The following is a 20,329-nucleotide window of genomic DNA, read 5'->3' as shown; positions in this document are numbered from 1 at the left end:
TGCTCTAATGTCATTCTGTTCTCTAACAAGTGTTCGTAGTATCTCTCCCCAGCCCCCTTGATTTCACCTTTTTCCACACTTCTTAAAGAGTGATGTAATGAATTGTCCAGCTATATTTTGAGAAACACTCATCTCAGAGTTCAGTAGAGGTTCCTTGGGTCTGTTTAGATATGCAGGAGAATCCTGGATAGGATTGCTGGAATACTCTTAAATCCTACTGTTTAATAGACTGGGGCCCTGCACCTGCACAGGATACCCTGCTCTTATAAAAAGCAGCTGACTTGTACAATAAAAACAATTCTAATTAGGGAGATGAAAAAATCAGATAACACATCCCGTATTTAGTAGAATCTAAAAGATTTTCATAGTTAATAACCCCTCTTCTTTTCCTCTTTTTCAGTTGATTATTTATAGCTTTGGTTGGTGATAACTTGTACCTTTAGTGTTAAGAATAAGATTTTGAATAGTGAGAGAAATTGATTCTGGTTACTATTAGAAGAAAAATATTAAGAAAATTACTTGAATTATAGATTTAGAAAGATTTGAAAATAAGTTATCCTGCATATTAACAATAAAGTAAAATGTTATAATTTGGGGAAACTAGGGAAAGGGCTAAATTATAGGATAAAGGAATTTAAAGTAGACACAGGAACTTTTAGCGACAGGTTTCTTAGCTTTCCATTTCAATAAATGAATGAGAGTGATTTGTATATCAGATCCTCAGATTTATGTATCTAGTCTCTGCACAAATTGTGTAAAAACAGATGTTTCCAAAGTGGGTGGAGCACAACTTCCAGTAACTTGAGACATCATGTTTGAAAATGTCTATATTCTGCTCTTATATTTAATTGCTAGTTGCCTGAGTATAGAATTCTAGGTTGGAAATCATTTTTTTCTCACAATTGCAAGGCACTTTGAATTTCACTTTATGGCATCTGGGTCTGCTGATTTTTGGGGAGTCCCCAATGTTAGAACCATTAGGTCTTTTGGACTAATCGAGTTTCCACAGAAGTCTTAAAATCTTCTGTCTACAAAGTAAGGGCTGCCAAGGTTTTGGTAGTTGGCATTTAGTTTGTGCATAATTCCTCAGTCTTCCCTCTTTCTGTTTGCTACCCATGTCTCAGTTGTGCTTGTTATCTTCTAACTCAGAGTCTTAACTGATTTCCCTCTTCAGAGGGAAAAATCCCTGTACTTCTGCTAAGATAAGGCAGGGGTGCACACCTAGCAGCCAGGTATGAAGGGCTTTCTGGCAATTGTGGTCCTCATTTTATACCTCTGCCTTCACCCCCAGTTTCAGGAATACCTAATACTGTCAGTTCCTGAGCCACTTGAAGAATCTGCTCTATAAATTTGTTGGATTTCATCTTTCCTCCACAACTCTACTCCTTACCCTACCAGTTTAGCTTCTGCGTTATTGTTCATCTGCTTTGGAAAAAGCTTCTTGAGTTTTGTGACTGTTGTCTCTTTTTGTGTTCTTCCTATTCTTGTGGGTTTAGGTCTTTTAAAGCATATCTCAATGTTTTTATTTTAGTGGAGTCTTCCATTTTAACTTAGAAGTTTATTATTTTGATGGTTACCCTAGAACAAAGGTTTTCAACTGGGGACAGTTTTGCCTCCTGGTGTTAGACAATGTGGAGACATTTTTGGTTGTTACAGCTGGGAGAGTGCCACTGGCATCTAGTGGTTGGAGGCCAGAGATGCTGGTGAGCATCCTGTGATACACAGGGCAGCTCCCCCAACAAAAAATTATCTGGTCCTAAATGTCAGTAGTGCTGCTGTGTAGAAACCCTACCTTAGAAATTTTAACATGCATACTATCAAAGTCTAAAGTTAATCGGTATCTTCTTGCTCCTTAAAGCCCTACAAGAACGATGCATGCTGTTGTACCATTGTTGTCTTTTATTTCTGTTTTTAGCTCCCATATTGTTGTTTTATATGGTAACTCTTTAATCCTATTTCCTACTTCCTTCTATCACATTTCTTATGCAAATTAGATTATCTTGGTTAACTTTACTGTCTTAAGTACTTTTAAATTTCCTTAGTGAGGTTCTGTTAGTGATAGAATCTAGTTTTTTGTTCATCTGGAAATTTATTTCATTCTTTGAGTGATTTGAAGAATATCTTTACTACGTATACAGATCTAAGTTGAATGTTTACTTGTTTGCTTTTTTCCTAGTTTATTGAAGATTTTATTCTCATGTTTTCAAGCTTCCATTATTGATGAAAATTCAGCTTGCAGTCTGATTGTCTTTCCTTAAAGGGTAGCTTGGCTCTTCTTGCTGGTAGCTTTTAAGATCTATCTGTAATTTCACTATGATGTGATTAGATGAAGGTATGTTTCTATTTCCTGCCAGGGCTTTGTTGGGAACCCTGAATTTGAGGAGTCCTGTCTTTGATCAGTTCTGAGAAATTCTTAGCCATTATCTATATATAGCTGCTGTCTCATTTTTTCTTGCGTCTCATTCTGGAACTGTGAGTAGATGAATGTTTAATCCGTTCACTCTTTTGTCATGTCTCTTGATTTCTCTTATATTTAAAATTTTTATCTCTGTCACTCTGCTTATTCTCAGCAATTTCCAGATGTAGCTTCTGTTCACTATTTTTCTCTTCATCTACTTTTTTTATTTGATATTAAACCAATCCTTGAATTTTAAAAAAAGGTGTTATTTTTTGTTTAGGGGAACTTCCTCATCTTATGAATTTGAGATGTTTTAAACCTACAAAAAAACTAGAAAGAATAGTATAGTAAGCATCCATATACTAGATACCCTTCATCTAGATCTACCAATTGTTAATACTTTGCCACATGTGCTTTATTTCTTTCTTCACTCTCTCTACTCTCCAGTAATTTTTCTCTGAACCATTTGGAACAGACAGCATAATTATTTTATTCTTTTAAGTATACGTTTTCTAGCAAAACCACATATAAATATATATAAATATAAATACATATATTTTTGGTGACAGATATATTTATTACACACACACAAATTAATACTGGTCTATTATTTAATAAAGTTAATATTCTGTGTTTTTCACTTGTCAAGTAATATTCTTTATAGTTTTTTTCCTGCAATGAAAGATCCGGTGAAGGACCACTTGTTTATTGCATTTATTTGTCATAACTTTCTTTAGTCTTATATTTTATTTTTGATAATTCTAGCATATAAAGTCTTTGAGAGTCTGATTATGCCATCTCTTTTTCTGCTGACTGTCATTAGTGTGTTATTTCGTGTGTGCGTGTGTGTATGTGTATTAATGTGAGATAATAGCTTTTGAACATTCATATATAGGAAGGAAGCCTTTAATGCTAGGATTGGAAGTTTGCACCTTCACAGAGGGCTTGCTTTTGTTTTTGCCAAGTGCCTAGGAATTCCTAAACTAGTATCCTATGAACATTTGAAACTAAATTTTAAGCTTTAGTTTTTACAGGCCAGTTAGGTAGTAGTAATTTGTATTGCATGAAGATGGACTTGTGAATAGGAATTTCCCCACCCCTGATAATTGGAGAAGATTCCTGTGATTTCCTTAGTGTGGAGTAAAGGGACAAAAGTTCTTTCTAGTTTAATCTCAGTTATAATTCTTTGGGTTTCCCAGCTCTGTATCGTGGAGTATCCTTTTACACTCCTTGCCTTTGGTGGTCCTGAGTCCTGTTCCCCGATACTGCATGGCCTTGAAAACGGTGTTCTAGTTTGCAGTTTGGCAAATACTTTTAAGGAGAAAGGTGGTCTTTTTATTCTGCTTTTCTTTCTGGATTCTTGCTTCTACTTAGTTTTTGACCTCTGAGTATTTCTTAACTAACCTCTTGCTCATTAATGATTAAAAAAAATTTTTTTATGTAGTTTGTTAAACTGTTTTTATCCAGATGATCAGTTGGTGTCTGCCTGTCATTCTTCTGTAAATGGAACATCTGTATACTCCCCTTATATGTCTACTAGGCTACATTTGCTGTAGAATATATACCCCCAAGTTACTGAGCCAGATACCCTGCTGAATGCAGTTACTAAGTATAGAGCAGTTAACATTTGGAGAACGTGTGCCGAAAATAATCTTAATTTTTATTTACTTGTCCTTAAATGGCTTTTTTTTCTGGCAGTAAATATCAAGATCTTAAAGATACTTCTGGTTTATTAGAATAATAAAATATATCAGGATACTGGAGGTTACTTTTCATGGCACAAGGGAACATCTTTAGTGCTCAAAAATTGAGAAATTGTGAGCATTTTGTCAAATAGAAAGTCATATTTATGAGAAAATAATTTAGTGTTTCTTAAATTAATATAACTAATTAGAGTGCCTTTTTTATTCCATTTCTAAAAGATGTTATTACACTTCTCTTATCTGAGCTTACATTTTAAGTGGTCTCAATTAAATAAAAACAAACCCCTGATTTTTAAATTAGGCTTTCATTTTTTAAAAATATTACTGTTATAAAACATACAGCTCACTTTGTGCAGGGCTTCTGCAATGTTGTCTCTGTCAGCCTTTGTGAACATATTAATATTAGGCTGTTTATGTCTTCTACAACATTTAGAATCTAACCCATTTTAGTGTTTCAGACCAAATTATGGTGGTAGAAAATAGTCTGATCAAATAAGATTTAAAGGTAGAAACTGTTTTATCTGAAAGTGACCCTGGGAGGGTCATTTGCATGTGAGAGTTAATCCAGTAAATATTTGTGGAATGAATGAAGTCCCAGTACTGCCAGCAAATTGCTACTTAGTCACATATGGTGCCTCTCATTTGAAAAAGCAGAAATTGTTAAATTTTCTTAAAAAATTTTCTTAAATAAAAAAATATTTTATTTGTTTCTCTCATATGTCGTTTATCATGCTTTCTTAAGTAAAGGCATGCCTAAATTATTTCTTTACTGAATTTCTTAATCTCTCTGTATTGTTTCTGAATTTTCTCATTTTTTCTTGTTTTGAAGTTTAGTTTCCAATTCTTTAATAAGCATTTGGTTGGGTGCTTTAGGGAAACTTGCCAATAAATTAGAACATAAAATATAGTGTTACAAAGCAAGTGTCTTTTCTACCCTGCTGCCTCCCACACACTTTTTAAAAATAGTTCAAGATATTTGTATTGAGCACTGTTTGCTAGGCATTTGGCTAGGAACTTGTGATACATAGGTGAGAACTTTAAAGATGCTGTCTATTGGAGTGTCCTCATCACTTTCTTTGCTTACACATAGACTTGTATACACATGCGCACCTCTGTCGTTTTAAACTGGATTTCAGTTCAAAACCAGCATTAAATAAGAGATAGCATTCTATCTCTCAGTCTGAAAACATTGTTTTCAATTTTTATTATGGTGAACTTTTCTAGAGTTGCATTAATGTGATAAAGTAACTTATTAATTTCACCTCAGCATTTACAGTGTACCATTTAAAAGACTAATTTGTTTTGAAAATTAAATATTCAAATATAGTCAAGATATTTTAGTACTTATAGCCAGTCTCTTAGATTTTCAACTGCTGCATATTTATATTATTCAAAGAAGAAAAATCCTTATGTTTCTGACTATTTATAGCTTCTTTCATCAGAAGAAAACTACCACAGCAGTTGTCACAGCCAGTCAGATAGTCAGTGTGGTTCTCCTCCAAGGGGTTGGTCAGAAGAGTTGGATGAACGTGGGCATACCTTATATACCAGTGACTATACTAATGAAAAGGTACCTTCTTTTTTTCTCATCTAGTTTTCTTGACCAAATCCTCTCATAAAATTGTTGTGTACTGAAATTTTAGTAGTATTTTAAAACTCATGGAAGTATTCTTCATTGTAATTCTGTAATCATGTCAGTTGACAACATGAAAACTCAGTCTAACTATTGATTCATGGTTTTAAACTGCTTACAATTACAGTGATTTTTACGGTGTCAGAACCTGCTTACCACAGACCTTTTTAAGAGTAGACCTGTTGAGTATCGTTCTGTTTAGACTCCTTCAATAAACATACTTCTTTATACAGTCATCCCTCTATCCGTGGGAGATTGGTCCAAGGCCCCTGCCCCTACTCTTCCCTTGCAGATACCATAATCCAAGGATGGTCACTTATATAAAATAGCATAGTATTTGCATACAGGCTTCAGAAGGGTGTGCTTACACATCACTTCATTCTCATGGAATCAGTGTAGTGCTCAGTATGTGGCAAATCAAGTTTTGCTTCTTGGAATTTTCTGGGATTTTTTTTGGGGGGTGCAGTATTTTTGATCTGCAGTTGGTTAAATATGTGGATGTGAAATCCATGGATACAAAGGGCCGACTGTATTTTTCTTGGGGAATAGATTTTTGGGAACAGTTTTCTCAATATGCCATTATGATATACCACTTCACTTCCTGTACTCCCTTTTATAACCAGGTTATTTAAAAAAAAAAAAAAACCATGAATCTAGTATTTTATGATTAATTAACTACTTTGAGAATGTATATTGAAATTTTATGTGTGTATTACATCTTGTATCATCAGAGAAGGTAACTGGTTGGTTGTGCTGGTTTAAAGAATAGGCCCTTGGGAGTGAATGGAGGTAGGCTTCTATCCCTCATTTCTGCTTTAATTTTTTGATACTATAACATAAGGAAACAGCAGTATTCATATATTTTACAATCAAGATGATATGTTTTTATGAGCAATATTTGGTCTTTTCCCCCTCAGAGTTCCTGTATTATGTTATGTAAAGTAGTTTTGTTGTTACTGTTATTTAAATCATATTGAGTAAGCTGTGTTGGCTGCATGAAATTTGGTTTAAATTTTTCAGTAGTTTTTAATACTTAAAAATTGAAGAAAAATCCTCTTGTTAATTTCTCAACCCCGAGTTCAGTGCGTATGTATCTGTGTATACTTTATGTTATCTATTTCTTGTTATGCTAAGTAGTGCTTGAACCGCTTCCTTGACTTTGGAGAAAAGAGAAAATAGACTTACATTTAATAATGAGTTTATTTACTCTTACCAAACTTAAAATGCAAGGTTGCTAATTTTGGTTTTTTGCCATTTTCTTGAGCAAGTAGAATAAAATTCATAAGAATAATATTAATATCTGTGTTTGTATAAGCCTAAACTCACTTTTACTTAAATTAAAAAGTAACACCTGTTCTGTTTTTATAGTGGCTCAAGCATGTTGACGATCAAGGTAGACAGTATTACTACAGTGCCGATGGATCTAGGTCGGAATGGGAATTGCCAAAGGTAATGATAAACCTTAACACTCAATTACCATTTAAAAATAGTAGATGAAATAATATGAAAATGGTTTCAGTAGATTTATTTTTAAAATTTTATTCAACTTCTAAAAAGCAGCAAGACTTGTTCTTTCAGAATCCTTTGAGAATCCTGTGACTGGCTAAATTTTTCTAAAATGTGCATTTCCTTTGCTATATAGTATTGATTATTCCTATCCAAAAATTCTTTTGCTTTAACTCGAAATTGGTGTTTTTGTTATTCCTGGAAATAAGCATCCCCTCAGTGCCAGTAATGCCATCTTATATCTACTTATTCTGAATATATTGAGTTTTCTACATGAAGTTGGTCTTATATTTAATCTTAGAAAGAAAAGCAACTCAATATTCAAGTTTATTCTTGTATGTAAATGTGTTATAATTCAGTTGGTTATTGGCTGAGATAGGCAGCATGTGATAAGATCTTCTAGGTTGTCACTGGGTATCTATTTTTAGACAAGTATACCAGGGTTGAGTTTAAATGATATGTGAGCAAACATTTAAATTTTAATTGGTATATTATCTTAATATTTTAGAAAACAGCTATGATTAGCAGACATATCTGTGATATTAATTACCAGACAGACTTTAGTTTTTAAAGAAATTTGTTTTCCCCAAAATAAGTCATTTTAAAGAAAAGTATTGCTAGTATAAATAAATATACATGGATGTAGAAAAAAATCATCAAAGGTTACTAAATTGAGGGTTAGGAAACACTAGTAAACTAGTGCTTTTAGTGATTTTTTTTTATGTGAGTGTTATCTGGCCTCCGATTATTTTATGAAATTATAAGGCTCAATAGCAGTAGAATAAGATATGTGGCCTATAGTTGATTTCTAAGAACACACCTTGTGAATCTGTTGAGCCAGGAATGAAAGAGCTCTATTATAACTGACAACTTTTAAAATGTTATGGTCTGAAGGAACAATGCAGGTTGCTATAATGAAAACTTGGTGGGGGTTAGGGGGAGAAGGGATAAAGGAAATATTGTTCTTTTGGTTAATTTGACTATCAGATAGTACAACCATAGTAGTTTCTTATAGTTAAAAAATCCTTGTCAGATCTTCAAATAAGCATTTTTGACACTTCATCATGCATTTTACATAGATACTTTCTTTTTTGTCCAGCAGGGAAAAAAAAAAATTTCTATCATTAACCACTTTGTTGTTTAAATTAATACTTTCTAGATTAGAAGTCATATTAAAATTTACATTTAGATAACGTTTGTTTTTTTTAAAATACTATTTGCAGCTTAACATATTGGTGTAAATGAAGATAATTTCTATATTTTAATGATAAAATCTTCTACATGCAGAAATTGTGAAGATATTATTACATTGTGGGTTTTTTAAAAAGATTATCTTTTTAGAGAACTTTAGGTTTACAACAAAATTGAGAGGAAGGTATAGAAATTTTTCATATGCCCCCTGCCCCCACACATGCGTAGCCTTCCCTGTTTTCAACATCACTCACCACAATGATACATTTTTACCAAGGATGAACCAATATTGACACCACATAATCATCCCAGTCCAGTTTACCTTAAGGATCACTCTTGGTGTTGTACATTCTATAAGTTTGGACAAAAGAGTAATGATTTACATCCATCATTGTAATGTCATAAACTCACTGCCCTAAAAATCCTCTGTTCTCTGCCTGTTCACCCGCTCCCCCTTCCTCATTTTATCATTTCCATAGTTTTGTCACATTGTGTTTTTTTTTTCTTTTTAATGCCTATATCACCTGGTCTTCCTAGGTGGTGGTCTCCCATCCAAGTACTAACCAGGACTGACCCTGCTTAGCTTCTGAGATCAGATAGGATTGGCTTTGTTCAGGCTGGCTGGCATGGCTGTAGACTGTCACATTGTGTTTTTATTTAAAGTTAACCATAAAATAGTACCAAGAATGAAGAAAGGCCAAAATAAAAATATATTTAAAAACGCTATAAATTGATCCTCGCATATATCAGGATTGAAAGTTCTACATTATTGCTCTTTAAAATTATGAAATATAATTTAATAAAACATTTGTGTTTTTTTAAAATTTCCATTATTATTAATTTGTACTTTTTGGTCTGATTCTGAGGATAAAACCCTATTTATCCTTTAAACATTGAAGTTGTGCCGAGTGCTCGGAGACCTATAGTATTCTTATTTTATGAACCATAGCATAGCAATTTGGATTCTTTTGTTTGCTTGTTTGTTAAATTTTCCAAAAAAAAAAAAAAATATATAACAGGCTAATTGTGAACGAAAATAATAATTCTCCTTTCTCTAGAGTTTGTGAAATGACCTAACTTTACTTTTCCAAAGTTAATTGTATCATTAAAACTTTTAAGTGAGAAATTAATATTCCAAGCTAAATATAGCTGTTTTTAATTTTTAGGAGAAAAGAGGTAGTCATAGTAAGATTAACAATATTTTTATTTTGTAAATGTACCAGAAAGAAGTTGAAGAATACATCAGGTATTACTTTTCAAAACTGGTACCATGTATAAAAACAATTTAATCATATTTAGTGATTAAATTGGAAAGGAAAAATCATAGGGATAGCGATGGTCAAAATATGTAATATCTTATGTGCTAGGATAGGAATATATTTTGGGAATATAACTTTTCAGTTTTGAAAATTATATAACAGTAATTGGTTCTAGTAGGCTTGTAAAATACGAGATATGATTTTGATGTTAAAACAAGATAAATCTGAAAGTTCATTTCGCTGAAAATGATCTAGACTATAGAAGACTAATATTTCATTACTATAATATTAATTAAATAATTTAAACACATAGTATTACACTTTTTCCATTTGACAAATTTGAATTGTAGCTTCTATTAGGACCTCAAATATCATTTGAGTTAAGAGGAATCTTTTGTTTCACTGTCTTCCTTCACAGCACTTTGATTTTTTGGAGTAATGACATCAAACATGAAACTTCTTTTGAGTGATTTTTGCTAGGTCAGGGTCCACTGAAAGGAGAGGCTTCCAGAATGACTTTACGTAGGGACTAATTTGGAACTTTTACTTAACTGATAGCTAAATATTCCTATTGAGTTTCTTCTATACTTTCCTTGGTCAGAAGGTGTATAGACTAGATATTAGGAAACCTACTTCTGGAAATGCCTGGGTGAAAGAAAGAAGAGAGGCAAGGGAGTGAGTTGTATCAAAACCTTAACGGGTAGTTAGTTCTACAGCAATGGAAGTGAGTGCTGCTGTAACCAGCATTGTGATATTGTCTCATTTTCTGCCACTATTTGCCACTTGGGATAAAGTATCAGAAGGTCTTGGCAGTTTCTTGTACTTCCAAAGAAGTTGTATGTGGAGAGGAGGTTTGAGTTGTATACAGTGGGAACAAGGAGGTAAGGATGTTCCAGAACCACTGTTTTATGAATTATTATTGTATAGGAAAGAAAATTGAAGATTAAATTCTGTACCCTAAGCGATTTAAATAAGACTTATGTCTGTTAGATTTGTAGCCCCCAATGCAGATTAGAAATTTAACTTGACTGCTATTTTCTGAATACATTTTTGGTGCTCAGTACTGTGTAGGTGTTGTGATGGATACAGATGCCTAGGGCATGATCTTTACCCTCAAGAAGTTTGTTATAAATTTGGAAAGAAGGAACATGTTCATGTGATAGCTAAGTAAGGTAGGTTATATACACACATGTTTATAAATACCTGGTCCTCGGTTGGATATAGGTGAAGGGAACTACAAAACTGCTAGACAGGAGGAAGAGTTGGGAGGGGAAAAAAAAAGGTGAATTAAGAGATAACAAACAAAATATCTCTGACTCAAAATGAGTGCTGTTCAAAATTCCAAATAAAACACTCGAAGGACTCTAATGCTATTATAGATATGAGAAAAATCTAAGAATTAGTTCATTGTATTCACTCCAGATGAAATTAATTTTCTTAATAAAGTAGTTCAGAGAGTTAAATGAAGTTTTTTATTTAAAAAGAAAAAGAAATTATGAAAAATCAAAACATGAATAGGTGAAAATGACAAATGGTAGAACACTTTTCAAGTTCTGAAAGAAAAGAACTGTTAACCTGTAATTAATTATACCTCCAGCAAAAATATCCTTTAGGAATAAATGTAAAATAAAGTCATTTTCAGATGAAAGTAAATTAAGAAATTTATCAGCAACAGTTCTTTTCTCAAAGAATTGCTGTAGAAAGTTCTTTAGAAGGGAAATGATAACTGAAGAAAACGTGGAACATCAGGAATGAGGAAATAATGGGAAGGGTGAATATCTGAGACTTTTGTCCTGGATTTAAAAATTTATGGTTGACATTTAAAACAAAAGTTATAACATTTCTAACATAGCATTTATTGTATGCCAGAGATATTTAAGACAATACCATAAAGAAGGGAGAGTAATGTGATATAATTGTCAGTAAGATTTCTACATGTCACTTGAAGTTGCAAAAAAAATACTGATAGACTGTGATAAATTATGTAACTTGTAATCTCTAAAGCAAGCACTAAAAAACTGTAACAAGAGATAAAGACTACAGACAGTACTGTTTTACAGTGAATCAAATTAGGATTTTTTTGACTTTACAATGGTGCAGAAGTGATTGACATTCAATAAAAACCACACTTCCGATTTTGAATTTGATCTTTTCCTGGGCTAAAGATTATGCATGCAGTACTCTTTCGTGATGCTGGACAGCAGCAGTGAGCCACAGCTCTCAGTCATGCACGTAATCATGAGGTGAACAACTGGTATTCTACAGTATACTGTATTGCCAGTGTTTTTCGGATAGTGTTTTCTGAGAATATGGTAGGCTGGGCTAAGCTATGATGTTCTACAGGTTAGGTGTATTAAATGCATTTTTGACTTATGATATATTTAACTTATGATGGTGTTTTTGGGACCTAACCCCATTGTAAGTCAGGGAACATCTGTACAGATAAAATATGGTAGTAAAAACCACTCAAGTAGCCCATAGGCTGGCAAGAAAGGAGAAACAGGAATGTAAACAGAACAGAAAACAAATAAGAAAGTGGCAGACTTAATCCTAATATGTAAACAATTATATTAAATGTAAATGTTCTAATCCCACCTCTTAAGATTTTCAGAATGGATAAAGAACCATGACTCAACTATATGCTTCTAGAAGATCACTTCAAGTATAACGATATGTTACGTCATGCTAAAGGTTACCAAATCTACAGTAAATCTCATTACAGAAGCTTTCTCATTAGAGTTAGGAACTAGCTTAGAAGTTTTCTATCACTGCTTCTATTCAACAATAAAATAAGAAAAGGAAATAACAGATTTCTCCTGCTCTCAGAAAGTATGAAACATTTCATAAGCCGAAATGAGGTGGAGCATGTGACAGCTTTTTTTGTAAAAGCAAAAATCCTCTTTGGATTTCTTTTGGTTGCTGAAAACAGTTACTAAGGTAGGTGTTTTGTAAAAGGGAAGTGGCGTAATACGAACTTTCAGAAAGTGGATATCTGTAATATAATTGAGAACACTTTTTTCATTAGAAAATCAAAAGAATCTATAAACTCAAAACTGATGAGAGTTCAGCAGAGTTGCTGGGTATAAAATCAACATAAAATCTACTCATTTCTCTAGTAAATAGTTTATACTGTGATAGGAAAAAAATCTTTATATTAGCAGGAGCAGCAGTTACAGTAAGAATTATAAGTAAGAAGATGCCTATTAAAGTTTGTAAGCTCTTAAATAAAATTTCAGAGCAGAATTGAAGGGTGTAAAAGAAGACCTTAATAAATGGCACTGTATATCATTATGATCTTGAATTGGGAGACTTAATTTTATGTGTCCACATTAGTCTGTAAATTTACTGCATTTCCATTTACTATTCTCCTCTCCACCTTTTTGGAACTCATGCTAAATTTTATTTGCAAACAAAGGTCTATGAAAAAGCAAAATACTCTTGAGTAGGGAGAATGTGTTTGTGTGTGAAGGGGCATATGAGGGACAGAGTTGCTGCTATGGTGAGTAAGATAGGGTTGTAAGGGCACATGTATAGGGAGATAAACCGGAACAGAATAGAAAGCTAGGATGTGGCATTACAGATCAATGGGTTAAGCATGGACTATGCAATAAATGTTGCTAAGGTTACTGGTTACTCACTTGAAAAAAAAACTAAATACAGATCTTGACCTCACATTTAATGATTAATTCCAGGTAGGTTAGAAACATAAATATAATAAAAATTTAAAATTATATATCCTATAGAAGGATATATCAAAGAATATCTGTGACTTCAGCATGGGAATATTTCTTAAGATTATATAAGAAAAAATTATGAAAGGAAAGATTGACATATGTAACTATATCAAAATTAAAATGTCTTCTAATGTAAAAAATACCACCATAAAGGGAAAATGATGAGCTACAGACTAGGAAAAGGTATATTGAGCTCACGTAGCTTACAAAGGTTTAGAATCCAAAACATAAAGAGAACATCCTGGTTCTTTCTGTACATACCAGGAAGAGAAAGATGACCCAGTTGCAAAGAGGAAAAATGTATGACTTAGCAATAAACAGAAGAGGAGATACATGAAATAAATACATGAAAAGATACTCGGTTTTACAAGTAACCACAAAAATGTGAATTAAAACAATGAGATAGCATTTTACCCATCAGATAGATTTTTTAAAAAAACGTGTACATGTGTACTACATTTATTTTATATATACAGATGCGTGTGAGTTCAACAGTACCAAGTAGGGCAGTGAAAAGCACCATGTTCTGGTAGGAGTGCATATTAGTACTACCACCTTGGAAATGTCTAAATGGATTAGGCAGATGATTAAATTGTGGTATTATGTAGAAGTGAAAGTAAATGGTTAGAGCTGCATACCCACCAATGTGGATATATTTTTAAAATAAAAACATGTTGAGTGAAAAAAGCAGTGAAGAATGATGCATGTGGTATGATTTCATTTACATAAAATTTTAAACAATATATATTTATAGATGTATAAGTATGTATCAAATTATAAAATACATGAGAATGATGAACATTGACTTAGTGGGTACTGCCGAGGAAGAGAGAGAGGAATGGAATCTGGAAGCTGTGTTTAGAGGGCCTCTGATATGTCTATAATTTTTTTTTTTTTAAAAAGTACCTGAAGCAAATGTCTTAAATTGGATATGCTAAAGCTTGATGGTGGGTTTTCATTATAGTCTCTATTCTTTTGTATATGTTTGAAATAATTCAAATAAAAATCCAATTAAGAATTTTAAAACAAAAGGTGTTTTTAAAGAGATTAGAAAAATGTTACGTTTTAGCTATTTTGTTTAACTCTAGGTATGTGTGTGTATGTTTCAACTGTAGAATCTTCTTCTTTCTTTAATTATGACACTATTTTTTTCTTCTGCCTACACTAGATTTTATGTTTTATTTATGCTTTATTGGCTTTTATGAACATACTGTTAAAATTGTGATTATTACCCAGTTTAATTTTACATTATTTTTATTGCCACTTAGAAAAGATTTTTAAACAGATATTATAAAGCTCAAAGGCTAGGGTTAGGTATCCATTAAAGTTCATATACAAGCTTTCATACAACTATCCATTTTAATTATTGCTAGCAATGATTATATTAAAGGGAAAAAGTAGCCCTCTTTATAATTTGGTCTCTTTTCACTTAGAGATTTCTAGCATAGAATCTTTTGGTACCCTTTAAGCTTCATCTTTGTTTTTTCTAGAAATGATCCTTTTGTTAATCTGTGATAAATTTTAAGATTAAGCAACAGTGAATTAAAAACAAACACCCACATATGATTGCCTGGCTTTGGCAATTTTTTTTTGTGAAGAATGAGGTAGTAGCTTTCGGAGACAGGTTTTTTCAGGAAGAGGGTGCTGTATGGACTCACTTTAGAGAAAAGAAATGGCATATTGTGGAGAAAGATGTTGGAAGATTTTTTTTAATATTAAAACATCTCCAAAGATACTTTTATTAAACTTACAATCAAAGTCATTAAATTTTAAGATTTACTGGGCTTTTTAGAGGTGGGGAGAATAGATATATTAGGTATCGTTTGGTTTTAGGAGAAGAATGTATCCCTTAAAAAACAGATATGTTATTTTATTATAATTCACTAAAATTGCCCGTGTAAAGCAGCATAGCTCTTGAACCTCACATTTCTCAAATTTTTATGTTTGGTGATCTGCTTGACATTTCAAACATTTAAATAATTTAATGCCTTATTGGTAATGTGTTCTTAATTTTATATGCAATTTTTTTGGTTGGATATTACCTATCCTTTGTACACAACTGGTGTATTCAGAGTTGGTCTTTAGAACTAGGAGCCGTCTACCTTTTGACCTGATTATATTTTATCATTTCAGAGAAACTATAGTATGTTTGGCTTGGCCTATAAGTGAAAACAAACAAAAGAACCCTTTAAATGTGAGAATACTATTACAGTGTATACAAGCATTCCTTTTAAAATCTAAACCAAAAATTGAATTCACATGGATTTTAGAAGTGTTAGGAACCTTAAAAAATTAATTTTCTAATGGTCTCTATAAATTATGATAATTTATATTGAGAACCTATCAGGGCAATATTTGGTATTTTTATGCTTCGTTAATCCTTATATCAACTTTGTGAATGAGGTATTTCATGAAACTTAGGGAAATTTAATATTTTGCCAAGGATAACACCAAATCTATGATCTTCTCAGTTGTACCACAATGCTGTTCAAAGTCGAGAAAACCGAGGCCAGAAAATTCACGTTAGTGTCAGATGACGAACTTTGCTACCGTCATATGTCATTGGGAGCCAGCATGTTTAGATTCTAGTTTCATTTCTATTATTTATGAAGTATACTTTGTTTTCTTTAGTATAATGCTTCATCCCAACAACAAAGAGAAATAATTAAAAGTAGGAGCCTGGACAGGCGGCTGCAAGAACCAATAGTATTAACAAAGTGGAGACATAGCACCATTGTGCTGGACACCAATGACAAGGTAGGAGTGTTTGAGAAAATCTGTTGAGTTTTGGCAAGTTCTTTATTGTTTTCTAATTAGCTGAATCTCATACCTTGGTGAGTCCTGTTTTATTGTTATGGCATCAGTTTGTTCTGGAGTGGGTTTTGGTTTTGAAGTGTTTTGATTTTTGCACAGTGGACCTTCTTATTTGTAGCTTAATGACGTATATATACCTTGATACATTTGAGCCTAGTAATTGCCAGATTTTTTTTTTTTATAATCCTGTTTTAAAATCAGATGTCTGTTATTGTTTGTCTTCAGTCTCCAGGAGGTTTTCTAGTAGAGACAGTTAATGTCCCTTTCCCAGGGAAGGTTGGAATCCTACTCCTCTGTTTCCCTAGATGCTCTCTGCACAAAGGGCTTCGTTTATCAGTCTGAGAATTAAAGTTCTCAGTTTCATATGGGGGATGGATTTTGATGCAAACATCAGAATAGAAAAGCCATACATTTTTTAAATTTCTTGTGAGTTACATCTTTTCATTGTGCCTTCATTTGGGGGATGGAGTAGGAAATCAGAACATCAGGCATGCTAATGGTAAAATGTGAAGGTGGTGGTAAAAATAAATTATTTTAAAAAGATATTCATCATTGGAGACTTTTTATTTTACTTTCAGCCTTCTTTTTTTGGATAATTAACAGGCTTCCTACATTTTTAGGTGTGTTAGTGAAAACAGAATGAACTCTACATTTGGATACTTGATTAAATTCTTTTATAAATTACCTCAGTCTATCAGTCAAAATAAGATTTTTTTGTTTGTTTTTTGTTTGTTTTTAGTACTACAAGTGACTAGAAAGTTGGTCTTTGTTGAATTAAAAGGTGGACCTTTGTGGATCTGTAGAGACAGTCTACACACATTATAAGATGGACCAACAGAACAATGAATGAAAGTAGTAGACTGGTTTTTAATTTTGTAAGGACATTATATGGTTGAATGTAGAGGGCATGTTAAAAGGTTGAAATTCTGCAGTCTGTGCTACTGAAGAATGCTTGAAAATATATTAACATTGTGATTAACCTGAGTAGGTAAGATTCCTAGAGATTTTAATAGAAAAATTCATTTTACTTTGAGAACCAGATTTCAATTCAATGTATGTAGAAAGCTCCTGAATAGCATATATAATGCTGTAATGCAAAAGCCTTGTTTAACCAACCCTATTGCCTTTTCATACTAAAGCAAAAAAGATTGTTATTTTGCTGACGTAGATTTACAATTTCTTTTTAATCTTTCTTGAGATTCATTTTCAGTCTATTATTAGAATAACTCACAGAAAGTTCTTATTACATTTCCTTTTTTCATCTCATTGTTTCAGAGTTGTAAAACATGATTTTCTTGAGACCAGAGATTTACTTATTTTGGGTAGAACTCTCCCGCCCCCTCACCCCCACATCTTACCCTTTACAAATGGAATCACAGATAATTGCTTTACCAAGTAAACTTTTCTATTATCACCACCTAGTATATACCTTTTTCAGATTTGAGGCTATGAAAGCGGGACTATACAAAAGCAGACTATCTGACTTATTAATGTGAAGGTATAAACTGTTTATAAGTTGAAATGTAATCACAGAAACCCACGATTGTGTAGCAAAAGTTGTTATGATGACATAAGTCCTAATTGAATTGCCAGACAAACTTGGAGGAGGGAGATGTGTGTATGTCTGTGTGTATATATATGATACATCTGTTTGTTTCTGCCTATATGTGATTTTTGCTAAAACCTGCTATTCGTAGCCCCATTTGTAGTCATTTAACATATGCATATTTATATATGCATATACATTTATAAATATAAATAAATGCATAAATGTAAAATTGCTTTTCATTTATAATAATTTATAATTTGATGTATTTTTTATTTCTGTAGGATTGATAATGCTATAAAAATAAATTATTACCATTCATTTCATTCATTTACTTATTTTCTAGTTTGTGGGTTATTAGATCGTGCCTCTTTTTTCTCAGACTGTTTTAATATTAGACACTTTTAGAAGTTGAAAGAAAAGAAATTGAAACATCTGAAGCTGTCAGAAAAAAATACTTAAATGAGGCTAAACAGATTTGGACATTAAGTGTAATTTCTTTTTGTAAAGATATGTTTGATATGATTTTAATATTTTCTCTATTAATAGTGTAGACCTAGGATGTTTGATTTAGAAGGTTGTCCCTTCAAGAGTTTTCCTGTAAACTTTTGCTGCTGATTAGTTTCTTTGTTTACAAATTATATGGGATATAAACCTGAAGTTTTTTTTAAGTAAATGGGTGTTAAAAGTTTATGTGTTGTGATTTCATATAAATTCTCAGGTTTCATAAGCATAGAAAAGTAGACTGATACAGATGTGAAAATGAATGTTCATAGAAATTATGGTTTTATAGGAAAATTTAATAATAGGTATTAGCATATGTTTTTTTTAAATTCTCTTCCTGAAATTATTAAAAACATCTAGGGGAATGGAGAAATTTAAATGGAGTTTGGCTGTTGGTACCAAAAAACAGTTTTTTCAGGCTTATCTTCCATGTATTATAAACATCTGTGGTAGAAATCACACACTATACTTCAATATTGACAAAGCAGAGCTGCTTTAAAAAAGCACTTTATTGGTTTATCCCTATTCTTGTGGGATTAGACATTAAAACTCTTTTTTTTCTGGTGAGATATTAATCTTTGAGGTTTCTTCTTTGCATTTAAAAAAATCTTGCTTATTTCTAATAATTGGAATGTTAGCTTTAAATTACTTTAAATATCAAATATTCATAGCAATTTAATATAATTTCCTACATAGCTGTTGACTAAAATAAAGTTCTCATTCTGTCAGTAGCCAAGTAATTTCTGTGGCTATTCCTTGTGTAATCCTAGGTATTCATACCTACCACACCAAGAGCAATCAGTATGGTGACTATTACATTTTCATCTACAAGTGTTTTAGATTTTACCTATTTTAAATATGGTTGTTTCAAGCTGATGTAACATCATGATTTTAAGTCAACATGCATCATTTTCTTTGAGTAATTCTGTGTGTGGTATTTCATTGGAATAATATAGGCCATATTTCATAAAGTTTCTGACGTCTGTAGTATTCAAATCAGTACCTTATTAGTTTCAGAGCTGACTCTTAAAGAAAAATAACTAGGGAATTTCTTAGCCTCTCCTTTTAAGCTCTCCCACTGAGATAGAGGGAGAAATATAATTATATAGAGTAACATTTTTCATTACTTATTTCTTATAGGAATCTCCACCTGCCTCAAAACCCTGCTTTCCTGAAAATGAGTCTTCTCCCTCTGCATCAAAGCACCAAGATACAGTTAGTATGATAGTAGCTAATAGTATAATATAGTCCAGCTATTTCAATCAATTTCAAATAAATTAATTTTCTCTAAGTATAATGTTTAATTATTTCTTGGGCTTCTATTAAATCTCATTGGTTTAAAAAGATAATCACAATTAAAATAGGTTTAAGTTAAAAACCAGATTTTGTTGATTTAAAGCCCCTTTTTGTGCAAAATATGGTATCTTCGTAATTAATTTCTATACCATATTTGTAAATGATGAATTTGTTTGGTTTTAAAAAACAAATATAAAAATCCCTGCAGAATCCTATCAAATTATACTTTACCCTTTTTCCTCAGGACACCAATCCAAAGGTAAGAAGTGTCTCCCTCCTTAATGAGCATAGATGCTGTTGTCTTTCTATGCTATAAAATAGTGCCCAGTCTATCCTAGAGGAATATTGGAGAAATGTAACTCATCTTTAAGTTCCCCCTAAATCGAAAACCCCTCGAGTGACTTCTCTTCAGACACTGTCTTAACTGGGATGTAATTTTACTTGATCTCTATATCTGATGTCCTCCCAGTCTTTCTTGTAATTTGTTTATCTTGCTCTTTTTTACTGGCTTCTCGTTTGTTTTAGACTGAAGACTGAAATTTTTAATGAGGATTCTGAGATTGTGCATGCTCTGGCTCTTGACTGCTTCTCCAGCCTCACCTCATACTTGCTGGTCCTACTCTTTTCCTCCTGGCTTGTTTTCCTCTGGCTACGCTGCCTTTCTTTCATTCCTTAGAGGAGCCTGCTTTTCAGCTTCAAGTCCTTGCACTGTCGTTCCTCTGCCCACTGAAACATTTCTCTCCCA

General features: G+C 32.4%; 1 protein-coding gene across 6 annotated transcripts in view; it reads left to right on the top strand.

The window, feature by feature from the left end:
- ARHGAP12 (Rho GTPase activating protein 12) overlaps positions 1-20,329 on the top strand; it is a 103,539-nt gene that overhangs the window by 50,517 nt on the left and 32,693 nt on the right. The window contains exons 4-8 of one of the 6 annotated variants that reach the window (XM_025048637.1): positions 5,531-5,671; positions 7,103-7,183; positions 16,056-16,181; positions 19,429-19,503; positions 19,829-19,843. In XM_025048637.1, the coding sequence (XP_024904405.1) occupies positions 5,531-5,671; positions 7,103-7,183; positions 16,056-16,181; positions 19,429-19,503; positions 19,829-19,843 (438 nt within the window). The remainder of the gene's footprint in view (positions 1-5,530; positions 5,672-7,102; positions 7,184-16,055; positions 16,182-19,428; positions 19,504-19,828; positions 19,844-20,329) is intronic. The other 5 variants (XM_025048638.1, XM_006914465.3, XM_006914467.3 and 2 more) reach the window with 5 other exon arrangements.

Source organism: Pteropus alecto, unplaced genomic scaffold (genome assembly GCF_000325575.1).
Source record: "Pteropus alecto unplaced genomic scaffold, ASM32557v1 scaffold605, whole genome shotgun sequence".
In the NCBI taxonomy this organism is placed as follows: Eukaryota; Metazoa; Chordata; class Mammalia; order Chiroptera; family Pteropodidae; genus Pteropus; species Pteropus alecto.
Note: the sequence above shows the minus strand (reverse complement) of the source record. Positions and strands in the feature narration are given on the sequence as shown.